At 51.0% G+C, this 18965-nt stretch overlaps 1 protein-coding gene across 1 annotated transcript in view; it reads left to right on the top strand.

Moving 5' to 3' along the window:
• The window catches only part of LMX1A (LIM homeobox transcription factor 1 alpha), a 167255-nt gene extending 148647 nt beyond the window's left edge, over positions 1-18608 (top strand). Inside the window, exons 5-9 of the mRNA XM_002914171.4 lie at positions 7607-7779; positions 10630-10707; positions 11950-12019; positions 14461-14631; positions 16477-18608. Coding sequence (XP_002914217.1) covers positions 7607-7779; positions 10630-10707; positions 11950-12019; positions 14461-14631; positions 16477-16637 — 653 coding nt within the window. The 3' untranslated portion in view covers positions 16638-18608. The remainder of the gene's footprint in view (positions 1-7606; positions 7780-10629; positions 10708-11949; positions 12020-14460; positions 14632-16476) is intronic.
• Positions 18609-18965: the final 357 nt, after the last annotated feature.

Here is an 18965-nt window from a genome sequence, read left to right on the forward strand (position 1 = left end):
GTGCCCTGTGATCGGAGATCTTTGCTGGGGTTGCATAAGGGTAGTTGCTGGGGAGGGAGGAGAGGGTCTGTTCCTTTTGGACAGAAAAGAATGGCTTTCCAGCAGGAGCTCAGGGGATGATCTACCCCCGAGAAAGTCTACCCCTGAGAAAGCCTTCCCCGTGAGCCTTTCTTTCCTCGCTCTTTAATAACAGAGACACTGCCTGTAGGTGACCAGCGCCTGATATTTGGCAAATACCAGGTCCTTGGATCTTCATAATAATCCCATGAGGCTGTTGAGGCAGGGAGAGGGCATGTGGGGGCACAAGACAGAGCATCCCAACCCTGTGCCCTTGGGCAACACAGCCCCCTCCCTGGGCCTCAGGTGATGCATCTGTAAAAAGGAAACAAAGACAAATACACATTTCCTGCTTCCTAGGGTTGTGATAGAAACAATGAAACAATGCAATTGTAAAATGACTCCATGCCAAGTATTAGGTAAGCATAAAGGATTTTTATATTATATTGTGGATGAAGAAATGGAGTCTCTGAGATGTGGGGAATTTCATCCAAGGGTATACAGCTGAGTAGCGGAATTAGGACTTAGAATCCAGCTCTCCTATTTCATGGCCAGAGTGACTTTCTACCATTCCATATGTCCCCCGATACAAAGAGTGATCTTTCAGTGGACTGTGGGAGACAAAGCATCTGATTGTCACCACTCTTAGGCCAGGATATGTACAAGTAACTGTCCTTTACTTCTGTCCGGTTTGCTGGTTAAAAAGTCTGTTTCTCAGGGCGCCAGTCAGTTAAGTGTCTGACTTTTGGTTTCAGGTCATGATCTCAGGGTTGTGAGATCGAGCCCCATGTCGAGCTCTGCAGTGGGCATGGAGTCTGCTTCAAATTCTCTTTCCCCCATCCCCTGCCCTTCCCCACTTCTCCCTTTCCATCTCTTTAAAAAAAGAAGTCTCTCTCCTCCCTGAAGGAGCGCCTCAGGCCTGGGCTTGGAAGTAGACAGGCCTTGGATGAAACCTGGTCCTGCCATCTGGGCCCTGTGTGTTGGAGGGGAGATTCCCGAACCTCTCTGAGGCTCCTTAGGTGGGAGCAGAGCATGTGTGTTGCCATGGGGATGAGAGGACATGTGTACCCTGGACGCAAATACCTGACACAGAATTGATACTTGGGATGTGGGCATTTTCTTCTGCCTCAGGGTTTCTGTCTAGCACTGCGACCTGAGCGATTTCCTCAGCCCAGTCTTCAAGGTGGATGTGGTGGCCTGGTGTCGTCTCCCCACATGGGCCCAGCAATTCCATGCCTGGCATCTGGGCCTTCCCTGGTCCACCCTTTCCCCGTGTAGCTCCAGCCAGAGAATTCCCCTTGTCATTCCTGTCGTCCCTGCTGTGACAGCATCGGCTCTGGGACATTGCAGCCCCTCTCCACCTTCATTTCTTCTTCCTCCAAGATGTGTACCCTCCGATGAGGCCCTGAGGTCCCCCTCCTGGTCCCTGGGTGTGCATTCATTTTCTTCCCCTTCCTGGGGTTAGGTCAGCTGAGCCCTCCAGAGCTCCAGCTTCCTGCCCTCTGCCTCTGGAAAGCCTTGCCTCCCTCGTCCCCATGTTTAAGCTCCTGCCACTAGCTTTCCTGGCTCATGGAACCGTCTTTTCTTTTCTTTTTTCTTTTTTTTTTTTTTTTAAGATTTTTATTTATTTATTTGACAGAGATAGAGACAGCCAGCGAGAGAGGGAACACAAGCAGGGGGAGTGGGAGAGGAAGCAGCAGGCTCATAGCAGAGGAGCCTGATGGTGGGGCTCGATCCCATAACGCTGGGATCACGCCCTGAGCCGAAGGCAGACGCTTAACCGCTATGCCACCCAGGCACCCCGGAACCGTCTTTTCTAAAAGCCCACATTTGTACTCAGCTTCTCACCATGCCCAAAGAACTTAGCCAGATACTATGTCATATTTTGTATCATTTCACACATGCTAACTCAGCTTTCTGTTCTTGAGAGTAAGGGGTTACGTCTGAGGTCCTTGTTACCCTCCCAGTGTCCATGAGCAGCGCTGGGCGGAGCGGCTTGTCTGCATACTGGCTATTTGATGAGCGCCCCTCCCGGGTCGATGTCCTGCTTCTGTGTCATGGACAGTCGTGCTCTTGGGACACACAGCGCCCCATCTCCTGTATCTGGAACTGCTTTGTGCTGTTTGTGTGATTCATTTTTAGTTCAAGTGACACCTGCACAATGTCACCTTCTCCGGTCCCCTCCCCTAGCTGCTCTGAGCGGAGTCATCGTTATTTGGGCGTTGGCCCTTTCCCCTTTCCGGATCTGAGCTGTCTGTGAGAGCAGAGGGTGAATCTTCATCATCGGCACATCCCAGAGCTGTCCTGCTCCCGTGCCTAACCCGGGCCCACAGTGGGTGCTCATGGAGGGAATGAGGCCACAAAAGCGGTTCCAAGTCCAACCTTTCATGGGAACCTGGGCTTGGTCTGAGTCGAGACCTCCTTGCAGAGCCACGTGCAAGGTAGGTTCAAGCAGTAGCTGCAGGACTTGACTTTTCTAGAGGACGTCGCATCTTGCTTCTTGGATTTTGGACGCTGCATTTCATCTAGAGTTGACCACTGCTCAGCTCAGGGAGAAAGGAATTCCGATCCTGTGGTACAGGGCAGCGGCTGAAAGAGCTTCCCGTCTGCATATACCCTGTTTTCCTCCTTTCCCTCCCCCTCCACCCCCAGCGAGTCCCAGACCCTTCCTCTCCTCCCCTGGCCTGAAGGACGTTTATGAGGCTCATCACGGGGCAGCATCTGAGGTCTGTTCCTGCCTCTCCCTTCCCGAGCATGCGGCTCTCTGCCCCCCTCCCTCACCCTCACCTCCCGGGCCAAGCTCAGATATCTCTTTCCCTATTTATGGGCCGTTGGGATTTTTCCAACAACCTGAAATGAATCTACGAGGCCCCACAGGTAGTGCAGCCTGTCTCAGGGCCATAAACCATGGCTGGGCTTTCATCTGTGATTGCTTATGTCATAAACGAGTGGGAGGGCCAGGCAAGGGGGAAGCAACAGCCCTGAACCATTCCAGATTTTTTTTTTTTTATGAGAAAGGGGAAAGAAAGACCCTGAGAACATGTTCAAACTTTATGCCAAGCAAATTCATTTCACTATGGTAGGCTGTGCGTGGAGACTTCATCTCTGGACTTCCCCACTAGGAGTCAGATTTATGCTGTGTTTGTGTCTACATGGCCTCCAGGGATGCTGACATTTGTTGTCGGAGACAGCGAGTGGTGTTCCTTTCATCTCCACTGAGGGGTGTCAGCTTAAATTATGAGGGATCGCTCTGGCCTGCGTCTGGGTGTGGGAGCCGCCTGCAAGAGCGCGGGGTCAGCTCCTCCTTCCACTCCCACCTCTCTGCCATTTCAAAGTCGTTCTTCATCTTCTGCTCTCCAGTGTTCCTGCCGGTTCTGGGAGAAACTTCCTAGCTCTTTTCGAATGTTCCTTTCTCTTGGACCCCTCGATAAGTGTGTATCTTAGGCATTATGTGATTTTTTTATGGAGAAGTTGGGGTCTGAGTCAGACAGGCCTGTCCCTGCAGCAAGAGAGGGCGGGGAGCCTCGGTGAACATCCCAGGAGCAGCCTGGAAATTCCCCAGGAGAGTTCGAGGGCACCGCTCTGCCTGTAATATTTACAACCCAGCAGGGCGATGGTTAGTGATGGTCGGCCTTGTCCTTGGCAGCTGGGTGGTGGCATCTGTCGGAACCTTGAGAGGTGCCAGAAGGCCGCTCCGTGCTCTGTCTTCAGAATTGCTCTCGCTCAGCTCTGCCAGGACACCTGAAATTCCACAGCGGTGACTGTTCGGCTGGAGGCATTTTCTGTTCGATGCATAGGTGTTTTTGACCGTGGGAGGGAACATATCAGACCGTGCTCGTCACTGACTCCTTGGTGTCCATCCGCAGAGCTTCCTGTCCCCAGAGTCAGAACCTGAAAGACTGGGACAGAGGAGGTGGAAGTTTTGATGGAAAACAGGAGGTCAGGAGAGGTCTAGAGAAGGGATCAGCTCGCTGCGGTATGCAGGCCTGATCGCGCCAAGGGCCTGTATTGGGAATACTCTTTGATTGGCACACAGCCACGCCTACTCGCATTGTCTGTAGCTTTCGTGCTCCAATGGCCAAGGCAAGTCTTTGCACTGCACTGTAAGGCCTGCAAAGAGTAAAATAGTTACTCTCTGGCCTTTTACAAAAAAAAAAAAAGTTTGTAGGCCCCTGGTTTAGAGCATGAAGAGCCTCTTGGTAGGCAAAAGATGGGACCTCAGGAGACGGAAGAGAGAGAGAGATTAGTAGCAGAAAATAGGCATCGAAGGGAGAAAACATAACACAAAAGCAAGGGAAACACTTGAGACCAATCTTAATCTCGTTCTTTCTGTCCTCCCCCTCTTGCCCCTCCTCCCCCACCTTCTCTGGCCCCCTTCTCTTTCCTCTTCTGAAAACAAATGTTTTCATCTCTTCTCCTCCAGGGATGGGGAGAGGATGAATGAGCCATGCAGAGTACTCTCTCCATCCTCCAAAAGTTGGCACCAGGGACTAGCACAGGAGAGAGTTCTCTGTCCTCCTCCCCATTGTTCCATGATGGAGTAGCAGCTCTTGGGGAAGGTGCGGGTATCCCAGACAAGGGGGGAGCACAGAGACACCAGGGGTCTCAGCCAGTCAGCCTCTGGGGCTCCGAACAAACTTCAGCAGTTACATCTTCCGTCTGGAACTTGCCCAACCCCCCTCCCGCCCTTCACCTTCCTTCTCGCAAGCACTCAAACGCTCCCACGCTACACAACGAACTCTCAGTGTTGGCTGGGGTGACGTCTGCAAAGAGAGAAATGAACGCTGGGTTTGTAGAACCTTAACTCAGACTCCCGTCGACAGGCAGCTATTATTAACAGAAAACATGTGTCTCGGATCAAGAATACTTCTTTTATGTTGATGTAGTAATGGTGACGACGATGATGATGATTTAGTAGGCACCTGTTACGTTGTAGACAGCGCTAAACCCTTTACATGTATCATCTCATTTAACGCCAACACCCTGTCACTCTCCCCGATGAGACAGCTGAGTCTTGAGAATTTGTTCGAAATCCCACATCACGACTGGCAGAGCCAGAATTTAAACCTGAGTTTGGATGACCCCAGAGCCCACATTGCTTTCCCAAATGATGGCAGTGTATATGAGCCATTATCAAGGAATCTAACATGATTTTAGACCTTACATTTTCATGAGTTTTGTTCTCCTAGTTTTCAATAAGCATTCGCATCAGACCATGTGAGGAATGACAGTAGGAGAGTCAGACTGACTGCAGAAGACATTTGCAAATATCGTTTTATGGACAAAAATGGTTATAAGACATGAGGTTCCTAAACTACATGGTTGCATTTTATTTTATTGTCTTTATCTGATAAAATAGCTTATATTTTCCAACTCCCTTTTTTTAAGTCAAGCTTTTAATTTAAATTCCAGTAGAGTTAACGTACAGTGTTATAGGAGTTTCAGGTGTGCAATCCAGTAAAGTCTACAAGGGCATTTTCAGACACAGTCTGCACGTTGGATCTCATAGTCATTTGTTCCAGACTCAGCCCCCGTTAGTCGCTGGCCTTACGGAGGCCTGCATGATCCTGGGGGGTGGGTGGTGTCAGCCCATTTCCAAAGAAAACTTACTGAAGTCCTCACCAGTACCAGAGGAACATCCTTTTGACCGTGGGAGTCCATCAGCAGACAGAATTCTTGGCCTCAGTGAAGGACCGGGCTTTGGGAGAGGGGGTCTCTGAGCAGTGGGGTGTAGGGCCTTGCAAGGGTGAATGTGGGGAGTCAGTGGCTTTTTTCCCACTGTCTCTCTTCTTGTGGGGTCTTATTTCCCTGTGGCTTTTAGTTCTTATGTGCTCATTTTTTCCTTGACCTTCTGAAAATATCCTTCTAGAAAGATCCTAAAAACCCCTTCCTATGGAGGGATGGCTGAGGTCAGCTTACTGGATTTGCCACAGAGGTGAAGATGCCAGAGCAGCCACTCCTTGTCATGAGGATTCTTCCTCTTTTATGTCTTCTTGATTCTTTCTGGGTTTTTCCCCTGTACTGAGGAGAGTCAGGCAGAAAGGAAAAGACATTCTTTCCACATTTCTTTCGAGCCTCCTGTGTGCCAGGACCATGTTAGCTGCTTTGCCCCCAAGTGCAGTACCCCTGAGCTGCCTGTGGGTGGGTGTTACTGCTGTGGTGGTGCAGGTGGGGAAACTGAGGCCCAATGCATGACCACACTCCCACTGCGCCTTGCTTATAATGGGGAGCTGAGCTGGGTGGAGACCTAGGTGTGCCTATGTCAGACCTGTTCAATGACGTTGAAAGGGTCATGCCCTCAAGGAACTCACAGGTTAGTGTCCCTTCATGTTCCAAGTGTATGTCTAAATGTTCATAGAGAAAAGAAGCCATTGTCCTTTCAGATGGAACAGTCAACAGAAGTCTAAACTAAAATGGCATATGCAGGTGAGCACCCCTGGCAGAGGAGGGCAGGATGAGGAGCTAGGGTTGTGTAGCTCACACACGGAGGGTCCCCTCCTCCTGGATTTCTTGAGGTGGCCAGAAGGGGAGCCAGCGTCAGGACACCAGAGCTGGGGACACCCTTGGGATGGGGCTTTCCACTGGAGGAAAGAGGGCAGCTGAGCTCTCTGAAGACCCAGCGAGAAACGAGGTCCTCGTGAGGATTGTTGGGGCACATAACTCCCAATGGCTTTGAATGCTGAAAGGAGGAAAGCGTCTCCCTCACACGGTATTTTCCAGACCCTAGAAGCATCGTCTCAGGAGTGTGAGGTCCAGGGGATGCAAGAGGCAGTCTGGGAGAGAATGTGACATATACCGAAGCCTTTGCTTCCTTCAAAAGTTACTCCTCCTATTGCTCATTGCTTATGAAGTAATTCACCTAAATATAAATACAGTTACTTTAATAGTTATTTATTTTATACACAAGCAATTTTGGTTAACGACCTACACTATATCCATTCACATTTATCAGTCCCTGCAAGTAATCTAATGCTAGTCCTCTATGGCCTTTCAGACAGTAATATTTTCTACCCCCTGGCAGTGCTAGAATTTCAGACACTGTGTCTAGGAAATTATACAAAACTTCTTCAGGCCTAGACTCGAAAAAAATGACCTGTAAGAAATAACATTAATAGCCAGTGCTTATGGGGCATTTATTATATGCTAAGCAGCGTTGGAGTGCCTATTGGTAAACTCATTTAACCCTTACATCACCCCCAAGGAAGTAGGTTCTCTTCTGTCCCAATTTTGCAGGTAAAGAAACTGAGTCAGAGAGAGTTCAGTACCTTGCTCAAGGTCACGCAGTTAGTAACTTTGGAGCTAAGACACCGTCCTGGGAGAAAGTTCAGAGCCGTAATGGTGGCCTTTCTGGTTGCTGTCTCTGGATTTGAGAAGTATTTTCCTTGGCCCTTTCCTGGAGGCTTTCACATCAGTCCCACAAAGGTTACTGCACTCGCCTTTATATAAAGCCGTCCTGGGAACGCGGACCCCAGTGCCTGGTTATAGAATAACATACAGCTCCAGGGAGTGGCTTTGAAGAACTTAACAGAGTGTTTTCTGCTTCTTTTAGGCAAAAGTGATGATGAAGAAAGTCTTTGCAAGTCAGCCCACGGGGCAGGGAAAGGAGCCACTGAAGACGGCAAAGACCATAAGCGCCCCAAACGTCCCAGAACCATCTTGACAACCCAACAGAGGAGAGCATTCAAGGCCTCATTTGAAGTGTCCTCCAAGCCGTGCAGGAAGGTACAGGGGGGAGGAAAGGGGACTGGGCCTCACTTGTTTGTGTATCCTGCCCTCCTCTGGAGTGTCCATGAGCACACGTGGGGGTCAGGGAGGTGGGGGAGAATGTTCAGAGAGAGTCTGTAACCTTGAGCTCTGCTGGAGACTCCAGATCCCTGATGCTCTGGCCGGGGAGAGAATAGGATCTCCCTATACTTTTGCGCATCTGTACCCATTTCAAGTGGCTGCTGGCTCGATTCATGGAAAGCAACAGGAAGAGTAGCAGCAGGTGCCAGTTGGGGGGGGGGTATAGACCCAGATGCTGTAACAAGGAGAGTAAAAATATAGTGGTTCGTAGAAATACATTTATTTATTTTTGGTCTAGTTTGCTGCACTTGGAGTTGTGACTTTGGGATTCATTGATGTCTTAGTTCATTCATTTTTGTTGCTGAATGGTATCCCACTATGTTGATGCACCCCAGTTTATCCATCCCCCTGTTGATGGGTGTTTGGGTTGTTTCCAGTTTGGGGCTGTGATAGATGGGCCTGCTGGGAACCATTGTGGCTTAATGAGGTACGAGTTTATTTCCATCTTATGTCACAGTCCAGAGATAAGCAATCCAAGCCTGGCAGGGAGCTCTGTTGTCCCTCACATGGTTCTAAGGAGCCATAAGTGCCACCATCTTTTCCAGCCACCGTGGTGGAGAAAGAGGAAGGCCTGCCCCAAGATCCTTTGTATCACTTTCACTCATACAAGGTGGCCGGAGTTTAATCCCATGACTGCACCTCCTGTAAGGGGGGCTGGGAAAGGAGTCTACCTGGGTGGCCACACGCCCTGCTAAAGCTTGGGGGTTCAACTGTTAATAGGAAGAAGGAAAGAACGGATATTGGGGACAATCACCAGTCTCTGCCACAAATAGCCATACCCATTTATTAAGTACCCACCATTTACTGATGGCCATATGCTCAGTCTTGTTACTGATACGATGCAAATAAGAAACCTTTATAAAATTGGTTTATAAAACAATAAAACTCATGGAGGAAACACATTTTCTAAAAACTTAGCATTGTTTTTCTCTCTCTGTATTAGTCGGCTTTTGCTGTCATAACAAACAAAATCTTAGTGGCTTCCAGCAGATGTTGTGTTCCTTCTCCTGAATGGAACTGCTTACAGCTCGCCACAGCCCCCAGCGAAAATTCCAGGTGCTTGGGGGCTTGGCTGTGGCCCAGCTGGGCTTAGGTTCGGGCCTGCTCCACCCGTCTCTCTGGGGCTCCAGGCTGAAGGGGCACCGTTTCCATAAGGGTGGCAGAAGGCTGGGGGCCACGCCACACCAGAGAAACCCACGAAAGGCTCTCCTTGGATTGCACGTACCATATTCACACACATCCCATGAGCCAAAGCAAGTCATGCAGCTAACCCAGTGTGAGGCTTGGGGAAGGCCACCCATGGGAGCAGGGGAGGAGGGGACATGTTTGCTGAACTGACCGAAGTACAGTCTGCCACCACACCTGACCTCCTGCAGACCTCTCTCTCTGCCTTTGTGCTCCGTAGGCTCCAGGACAGGTGCTGGTAGGAAGTGAAGTGGCCCCAAAGTAGGCTTTTGCAAGGACAGATGATCACCTCCTTCATTTATGCCTTATTCTACACGTACGGGACCCCCAGCCTCTGTATGGTCTTGTGCCTGGTGCTGGTGGCCAGGCAGCCGCAGACCGCCAGCAGGGAAGAGATGTGTAGGCACATGCCTAACATGGGAGAGAAAGCTGTGAGAACCACTACAGAGGGGAGGCCGGGAGCTGTGGGAGCCCAGGGAAGGGAGAGGTCACTTCTGTGTGGGGAATCAGGCAAGGCTTTGGGGAACAGGTGGCTTTTGAGCTGGGCCTCTGAAAAATGGATCGGGTTTCAGCAGGTGGAGGTACGCCTGGGGCACACCGCTGTTTTGGTTGGCTTAGCAGGAGGATGTGTTTTAAAGATCTGGTTTAATCATCTCACTTCTCCTAAGCCTCAGCCCAAGTGGTGTGATAAAGGCAGACCACTTCTCAAGGCCTCCTGTGAGCTCGCCGCCCCCGTGTTATGCATTCAACCCCACGTCCACCCCAGAATCTAAGCAAGGGGCGGTGTCCCTCAGCCTGGCACTCAGAAAGGCTGAGCTTCTCACCTCTTCTCTTCCTGCCACCTTGCCCGCCCCTCACTGGGCATCTGCATGGAGGGCCAATGTTTCAACCCATCTCTTCATCATGGGCATCCCGACCGTCCTGTCTCCCGTCCTGTCTCTACGGGACCACAGTGCACATGTGGAGCAGAGCTGACTGCTTTGCTCTGCCAGATTCCGGACGGCTCTGGTCTTATTCTCCTTGGGTAGGGCTCACTCAGGGTAACCTCGAATATGAATATTCATGAAACACCCAAAGTCATCTAGAGCTATGAGGGACAGAACCAAAAATATAGGTCAAAGAATTGAGACAGAAGAGAACAAAAGAGAGCCATTTGTTTTGCAAAGTGATTTTCTCCCTCAGTTCTCCTTAAGTAGGTCAGTACATAGGCGTGGATGTGACTCTTAAAGCACGATAATAGATTTTGCTGGTAGTCAAAAACCATTTGAAGGCCTGATTTCCAGAGTCAGAGAAACCGAGAAACCCCTCTTGGAAGGCACATCTAAATTAATGATTCTTCCCTTTGTTTACCTGATGAAAGACCTCCCTCCACCAGAAGGGAAGCAATGGTCTTGTGTTTGGGATCACACTGGCCTTTAGACACTAGCTGGCTCCCGTATAAGACATGGCCTGCCGGCCTCCCAATGCGCCGCGTATGGAATGTTCTGCCCTCTCCTCTGAGATGCCAATGTTTTGCTATTTCTAATGTTCCATTTTGTCAAGGTGAGGGAGACCCTGGCCGCAGAGACAGGGCTGAGCGTCCGTGTGGTGCAGGTGTGGTTCCAGAACCAGAGAGCTAAGGTAATCGGCTTCGTACTGTCGTCTGTCTCTCGTGTGGCTCGTTCCCTGAAATAACAGCAGTCGGATTTAGTGCTTGGGATGGGTTATCGAACCAGAACTCACTGGATAGAGTAGTTCTCCTGTTTCAAAAATTCTGTTACTGACAGTCACGTCAGCCACAGCAGCCCTGCAGGAGGGGCGAGACGGGGCATTCGATGTAGTGAAATGACTGATTTTCCTAGTGGCCGTGACTGTGAACCTGGCCAGCCATCTGCCGGAATAAATGTCTCTCTGTGTCTTTTGATAAAAGCGGATTCTTTAATTCACCTTTATCTAACCCAGCTACCAGAGTCCTTTTAAAACTGCAAAGAGAAACTTCCATAGCACATATGTGACAGGACTGAGGCGATATCTAGCACGGAGGCATGAACGCCTTTACTCAGTGCCCCCTGTGTACACCCCAACCGTCATGCTGTCCTATGGATCCCACCAAGGTCTGCATTGCCCCGCCATGTCTTTCATTCACTTCAGACCTTGTGCGCAGCTAGTTTCCTGTTTTTAAAAATGCACGCGGCCCATGGCCCCTATGTCGGGGGTGCTAACTTGTAGTGGGTGATAAATTCATGTCTCATTATCTGATCATGATTGGTTAAGGCAGCCCGGTGCTGTCCTAACTGAATTCTAACAGGGCCGTTGATACCGACTCCATCCTGACAGGACTCCATGTTTCCATAGCTTCGAGAGGCCCCGTAACCTAAGGGATTCATAAAGCAGAGGAGTTTGAAACTCTGAGAAATGTTTGCTTGTTTTTGTTGGGGTCCCATGGAACCCTAACAGTCCACCCAGCACAGTGTGAGCAGCACTGGGTTAAAATGTTCCTTCCGAGAAGCGTTGGTGGGAGATCAGCTCCTTACCCGGAGGCGCGGATCTCCTGGCAGGTGTCTCAAACACCAGGACCAGCAGATGGGGGGGTGGGCAGGAAGCAGCCTCCTGCCACGTCCCAGGTCACACCCTGTCAGCAGCCTCTTGCTGCACATCTAGGCCGGGCTGCAGTCCCCACGCCCCCACACTTACACCTCATCTCAGATTGTCACAACATAAGCCGTGATGTTTATCTGCTGAGAGGAAGCCCCCGTACTTGTGAAGACTGGCGGCCTGGAGCTTCCCAGCCGGCTGACTGCCCACGGCTGCAGGTGAAGAGCCCATGGCAGCTGCCGGTCACCTGACTCGAACCTTCTAACCCTGCGCCCCTCTCCTTGTCAGATGAAGAAGCTGGCCCGGAGGCAGCAGCAGCAGCAGCAGGACCAGCAGAACACCCAGAGGCTGAGCTCGGGTAAGCGGGACCCTCCAGCCAGGCCTGCAAGTGTCCAGGCCTCGCCCACCCCCCGGCTCTTGGTGGAAGGCCACGTCTGGGCTCACTGAAGCCCTGTCCGCACCAAGGGCGGTGGCTCTTCCAGCAAGGCCCGATGCCCGGGAGATCTGGGAGAGGGTCAAGGGCACTGAGCCGAGGCCTGGAATGCTCGAACCTTCTCCAGAGCCCCCGGGGCTATGGCAGGACTCCCCGCAAAGCCCAGGACACACCCAGATCCTCCTCCTTCCCAGCAAATCAGTTGACAGAGGACACCACCATGACCTACCCCTTTCCGAAACAACCTAAAACTGTAAAAATACTGCTAGTAAAACAGTAACCCCTTCCCTCGTCAGGCACGTTCATAGGTTCATAGTTCAGAGTGTTTTCACGCTGACCTGAGTCTGACACCCCACCAACTCACCAACCCTGGCACCGGGGGAGCAGAGAAGTCCTTTGTCCCCATCTCCCTGGTGAGCAGACAAGGGCTCTGCAAGGCTGACCGGGGTCCTCGCTGAGTAGGGGATGAGTCAGGACCGGAGCATATGTCCCCGAACCTCGGTTCCACTAGGCCATGCTGCCCCAGCTCTCCCCTCCTGTGCTCACCTTCATTTGCTGTTGTGGTTAACAGGGCTGGTGTGAGGACTGGAAAGGGAGTGAGGAGGGACAGGTTGTGGGACCCTTCAAGGGAGTTAAAAAAAGTCAAATATAACTATATTATGACCATGTCATTCTGAAAAGGGTATGCCCCTAACAGCCGTCCAGCAGGATTCCCTGAGGGGTCTGCTTGTACCTCGAGTGGGAATTGTCAGCCTTTGGTATATACATGAATCACTTGGCATGTGATAAAGTATGGATTCTGATTCCTCTAGTCTGGGTAGGCCCTGAGATTCTGCATTTTTAACCGATTCCCAGTGCTGCTGGCCTGTGGACCACACTTTGAAAAAGGCCGTGACTGTGACATTGGCTCTCAGTCCCCTAGACAGGGCTCCTTGCCCTTTGCATGATGGACCTTGCCTTGTGCTTGATACCTGGGCTCGGCTCAATCTAGAATCTGACTCCTGCAGCCCAGAGTTCTCCTGGCTTCTTATCTGGTAGGCCAAACAGTATCTTAACGGCAAGATAGATGTCCAGAGAGAGAAGTTAAACAAGGACATGGGGACCGGGGAAGGTTGTTGGGGCAGGTGGGTCAGGAGACCCGAATGCTGACCCAGCTCCAACCCGCAGAGCTGTTTGATCTGGGATCAGCCTTTCTTTCTCCTGGCGTCTCAGGCTATCTGTCCCCAGGGTGGGATAATGACGCCTACCAGCCCTGTTGCACTGGGCTCCTGGGAAGTTCAGAGAGGGTCACGGATATGGATGAGCCACGTACGTGGACTTTCATAGGACAGCACACTCAGAAGAGCACATCAAGGCATTATGAGAACACAAACTCCAAGTGCTTGAGACTTTGAAGAATTTGAAGGGCAACTCCTAGGGCAGACTTAAGAAAGCAGAAGCTGGTGGAAAGTAGTCTCTGAGAGTTCATGGGCCGATGTTCAGAGAACAGCAAGATCGTGGAGGCAGGAAGTGAGTCCTCTAGTCTCTGAAAATTCTCTACACAAGTGTAGCAAGTTGTTCCAAAGCACATTCACACGGTTTCACGGAGTCTTTCGATCAGCTCCATGAGGTCAGCGGGGCCGGTGTCGTGAACCCCACTTGATTGATGGGCTCCCAGTGGGGCGATGCTGGAAGGATCATTAGATCCATCACCTCCTGTGGCTGCCAAACTCATGTGTGTCATCAAACGCCTTGGTTTTAATGATATATTTCAAGGAAGCTCTCCAAGTTCAACTGTACCTCCCCTATCCCTATTCTCTGAGGTTGACCCGTGATGGCCCTTGGGAGGGCACAGGCTGGGAACCACTGATGTCACTTCATTCCAGACCATTTTATAAACAAGGAAACCAAGAGCCAGGAAGTTAAACGATCTCGCCACAGTCCCACAACCAAGATGGCGCTCCGTGATTGTCCCCGCCTAGTGTTCACACCCTTGTGTCATCCCCTTAGACACTGACTAGGGCTGACCTAGAGAGTGACTTCTGAGGTGAGGTCACAACAGAATGCTTTGCGCTCTGCTGGATTGCTGGCTCCTGGGAAGCTGGCTGCCATGTTGCCAGGAGGCCCAAGTAGGCCTGTGAGAAGTCTGTGTGGTGGTGCAACAGTGGGATGGCAGACACAGCACGTCCCACTCCAAGTCTGAGGCTCCCAGTATCACATGCACCAGCCCCTCTCACTTCTCCTTACAAAGGCGCAGCAAAGGCTGGTGTTGGACGGGGACACTAGGCAGTGGGGGATACGAAGTTTGGAAGATGCTCTCAGCCTTCTCTCGCATGGGGTCCTGGGCTTCACACAGAGAATGATCTGCCTTCTTCTCTGTCCCCCAGCTCAGACAAATGGCAGCGGGAATGCTGGGATGGAAGGAATCATGAACCCCTATACGGCTCTGCCCACCCCTCAGCAGCTCCTGGCCATCGAGCAGAGTGTCTACAGCTCAGACCCCTTCCGACAGGGCCTCACCCCACCCCAGATGCCGGGAGACCACATGCACCCGTATGGTAAGATGGACGCCACAATCTGCTTGCGTGGGTTTCTCCTTCCCTCCCCAACGCATCTGCGCAGCTCCCAGATGCTTGCCGAAGCTGCAAGTAGAATACGTGCCCAGAAAATGCAGCTAGAATCATCTAATCAGTGGCTACAGAAGAAAGACCAACACACGTAGTCATTAGTGATATTTCCATTCATTCTCCTTTTCAAAGATTCTTGTTAGTTTTAAATAAGAGGTTGTACTTTCATTGTAGACCTGTTTGCTGTGATCATATTTCCCTCCTTTCATTTCATACCTGGTCCCACGTGCCTGTAAGCAGTCTCGGCAGTGATGTGGGCAGAGGCCTTAACCAAGCAAACTTGTACGCGAAGAATAAAAATATATAACAACATAGAAAGCACATTTTCTAATTGAACTGATATGATTTAAGAGCTCTAAATTAATTCCCAACACATAACCTGACCTGTGAAGTGAAAAGCAGCCCCCGCCCAGTCCCACCCCACCCAAACTGGGGTTGCCTTAAGTGCCGGCTGTGTGGATAGCGTAGCCTCCCCCGCTTGCCCTGCTTGCTGCTTCAGCTGATGGTCAGTAGCTGGGCCTGGGTGATCTGACCGTCTGGGTGAGCTCTGGAGAGGAGGCTGAAGTTCAATCTCAGGGCCACATAGAGGTCACTGCATTTTTATCTGGAGAAGTCTGTGTAGTGCATCTGATCTGTGTAATCTGTGATAAACTGCACTGATAGCTAAAATTACAGCTTTATTTGGCAAACCTTCAAAACAGCATCAGAGATACATGGCTCAGCTCACAGATTTTGTCAAGCAAATGCTTTTTTTTTTTTTTTTTAAAGATTTTATTTATTTATTCAACAGAGATAGAGACAGCCAGTGAGAGAGGGAACACACAGGGGGAGTGGGAGAGGAAGAAGCAGGCTCACAGCAGAAGAGCCTGATGCGGGGCTCGATCCCATAACGCCGGGATCACGCCCTGAGCCGAAGGCAGACGCCCAACCGCTGTGCCACCCAGGCGCCCCTAGCAAATGCTTTTTTTGCCTTCATTAAAAAAATTTTTGTTGTTGTTGAAGTAACCCCTGACCTCCCATGTGATGCGTACAGACCACTGGGATTAAGATCCGGCCCTCTGCTGGGATGTCGCTGACACTCATTCATGCAAACTGTAGATGCATGAGCGGTCGCGTGTGCAGAGGCTGAAATGGTGGCACCTCTAGGTTCTTGTCACACGGGTCCCTGAGCCTTTCCTCAGTTTGCTCTACTGTTTTCCCCCGCAAGGGTGCAAATTAGTCGCGGGTGGGCACCTAACCGTCTTTCCTTTGCAGCGCACATCTGGGGAGACAGCAGGCACTCAGTCTGAGTTTGCTCTTTGAGGGGACCCGTGTTATCCCGGAGGTGGCACGAGCCTCGTTCACAGCACCGGTGTTGGTCTTCTTCCCGGTCCTCCTTCAAGAACCATTTTGGGGGCCGAGTCCTCCCGGAGCCCTGCCCCTCCTCTCCAGCTGGCGGTGCTGTGTCTTGCCCACTCCCCAAACTCACTGTCTAGGCGTTCTGACTCTTGCTTCTGCTGCACCCTATTCGGCTCTTTGTCCTAACCTAGTTTATACTGTTTTCACTGGTTGTGCTTTCCACCCGAGCCCCCTAAGGCCCTGAGAGTTCTTCTCTGGACAGGGATCCCCTCCCTCCCCCTCCTCTAGGAGCTCTCCCTCCGCCCGCCCTGCAGCAGGGTTTGCGCAGACCCCGCAGCAGGGTTTGCGCAGACCCCGCTGGCTGCATTCCGCCGAAATCCCAGAACCGAAGGGAGTCACTTCTTCGGGACCCTCATGCCCATTTCATCTCCATTTCAGGTGCCGAGCCCCTCTTCCACGACCTGGATAGTGACGACACCTCCCTCAGTAACCTGGGTGACTGTTTCCTAGCAACCTCAGAAGCCGGGCCCCTGCAGTCCAGAGTGGGAAACCCCATCGACCACCTGTACTCCATGCAGAATTCTTACTTTACCTCTTGAGTCTTCCCCTCGAGTGCTGTGGCTGGGCTCCCACAAGGAACAACCGTATTACGTGAGGGGTCGGCCGGCGTTAGGATGGGGAGGCCAGGGAAGAGGTGGGCTGGGGTGGGAGTTTTGTCGGGGATGCTGTTGTGTAACCACCTGGTGTAGCTCGGCATTTCCAAAGACTGAATACATAATGGATCGCATAGTTTCATGTTTCTGATAAGTCTTAGCTTTAGGTATGAAGATGTGTTTATCATTAAGGACAGGGACTTTTAATATAGACATTCTCATGCAAACTAGGTACCTAGAGACTCCTAACAACTTCCCACCGTTTTGGGGAAGCTCTCGTCAACAGGTGCATATGTCTACCCATCCATATACCCATAGACAGACAGACAGACGGACAGATAGATGTGTGCGTGTGAGTATGTAACCTTCCATGCTTTATCATCGGAGTTTATTCCTAATTATAACAGACACCAAGTGTACAGCAAAAGTAACTTTATTTTCAGTGTGAACTATATTTAAGGAAATGCTTGATGCACTTAAGTTATAAAATGAGATAATTTACTTTTATAAACTTTATTTTTAGTTCGAAGAGACTTGTCGGCAGGGCAGAGCGGCTGCTCCAGTTGAGCCCAGAGCTCTGAGTGCTTGAGTGAATTCTGTTTTCAAGAGTGCCATCGAGGTCTGGAACGCACCTCCAGGCGGCTGACCGTACTCCTTCATGGATTCTTGCTCTCTTGGGGGCTGAATCACAGGGCTCGGGGGGACAGAAGAATCCTTGAGTGTGTTCTTAGAAAAGGTAAAGCCTAGACTCTTCAGCTTTCTTTTAAGTTCTGACGTGTAGTTGCGGGCAGCGGTAGGAAGGTCAGTTTTGCTCTTGAACTTCAGCACCTGCAGGTGTGGGATGAGGCTGACTCTATGTACCTACCTCACTGGGGGAGGCTGAGGCTTCATTCACCCCCAGGACACATGAGCAGAGCTGAAACTCATAGCTGATATTTGTTTAAAATACCAGACCAGTCACTTGGCAAAAGAGGCTATGGGCGGGCAGTCTGTGCCCTGAGCCCTGAGGGCCACTTTGCCCGCCGGGGTCCCTTCTGCAAAGCCTTGACTGGAGGGGCCAGTTCAGGACAGCTCAGTGGGCCAGAGTCCTGCCATGAAGAGGAGGCTGTCCCTGAAGAGGGCATCATGGGGTTCTAGACCAGCGGTTGGCAAACTACGGCCCGCAGGCTGTGTTTTATGGACTGCCAGCTACGAATTTTTTTTTTTATACATTTTTAGAGGGTCGTAAAAAAAAAAAAAAAAGGACTATGTGACAGAGTGTATGTGGCCCCGAAAGCCTGAAATATTTACTACCTGTGCTGTCTGGCTCTTTTCATAAAATGTTGGCTGGCCCCTGTTCTAGAAAGTCTATTTCTAAACAGCCTTCTGGAGCTCATAGAGGCAGCAAGGGATCCAGGTGGAAACCCAGGGTTGTTCTTCTGTCTTGCTTTTCGGACTTGGAGCGCAGAAGAGCCAGCTGCCATTGTACACGGGGACGCTTCTGCACCCTGCTCTCCAGTTGTGGTGCTAGGACCAGCTACTTCTGTGCTAGGATGGCTCCTGAGAAAGCAGACGAGTCGAAGGGAGAAGCCAGGGGGTCAGCCTGGACTCCTCTGCGAGGGGCCAGTTCAGGCTCGGCCTTACTCTTCAGGACGTCCTGGGACTTAAGAGCCTTGTCCCCTTCACTCTCTGCAGAGCCAGAGGGAACATGCTTCCTTATGGTAGAGTCTGTGTTGTGTGAGTTTTGTGCTCATGTTTATAATTTATGCAAATCACCAAGAGACCCAAACCAGTCTGGTGAGTGAAATCGTGCAGATGCTGTATGGCCCGCAGGCTTCTGTGGTAGAGATCCGTTGGAGAATGTAGCAGATGCTATGTGAGTGAAAACAAATAGAGCTCCTTCCTCCACTCATAATGGCATACCAAGATGAAATTAAAAACCTCTTACAAACGAGCTGTCGTTGATTCAGGGGCAGGGGTGGGGGGTCCGGAACCTGGGGGACACGGGTATTTTGTCCACAGGGGTCTGGGGATGAGCACATGGTGAAGCTTAACATGAGGGGAAAGCGAGTCCAGCAAAAGAGAAAGGAGGCTTCACCTTCCTGCCAGGATGACCTGGAAGACCTCAGTCTTCACAAACATGGCTGCGGAAGGAGGCCCGGGGAATATTCCATCAGTACCACCATGTTCACTCAAGGCAGAGTGGTTTGCACTGTGTGTTGTGAGAACATTTGCTTGGAAATCAGAGCAGAGTCATGGGACAGGAGAAAGATGTCTCACGCAGGACCGAAGGGA

Source organism: Ailuropoda melanoleuca, chromosome 8 (genome assembly GCF_002007445.2).
Source record: "Ailuropoda melanoleuca isolate Jingjing chromosome 8, ASM200744v2, whole genome shotgun sequence".
Taxonomy (NCBI): Eukaryota; Metazoa; Chordata; class Mammalia; order Carnivora; family Ursidae; genus Ailuropoda; species Ailuropoda melanoleuca.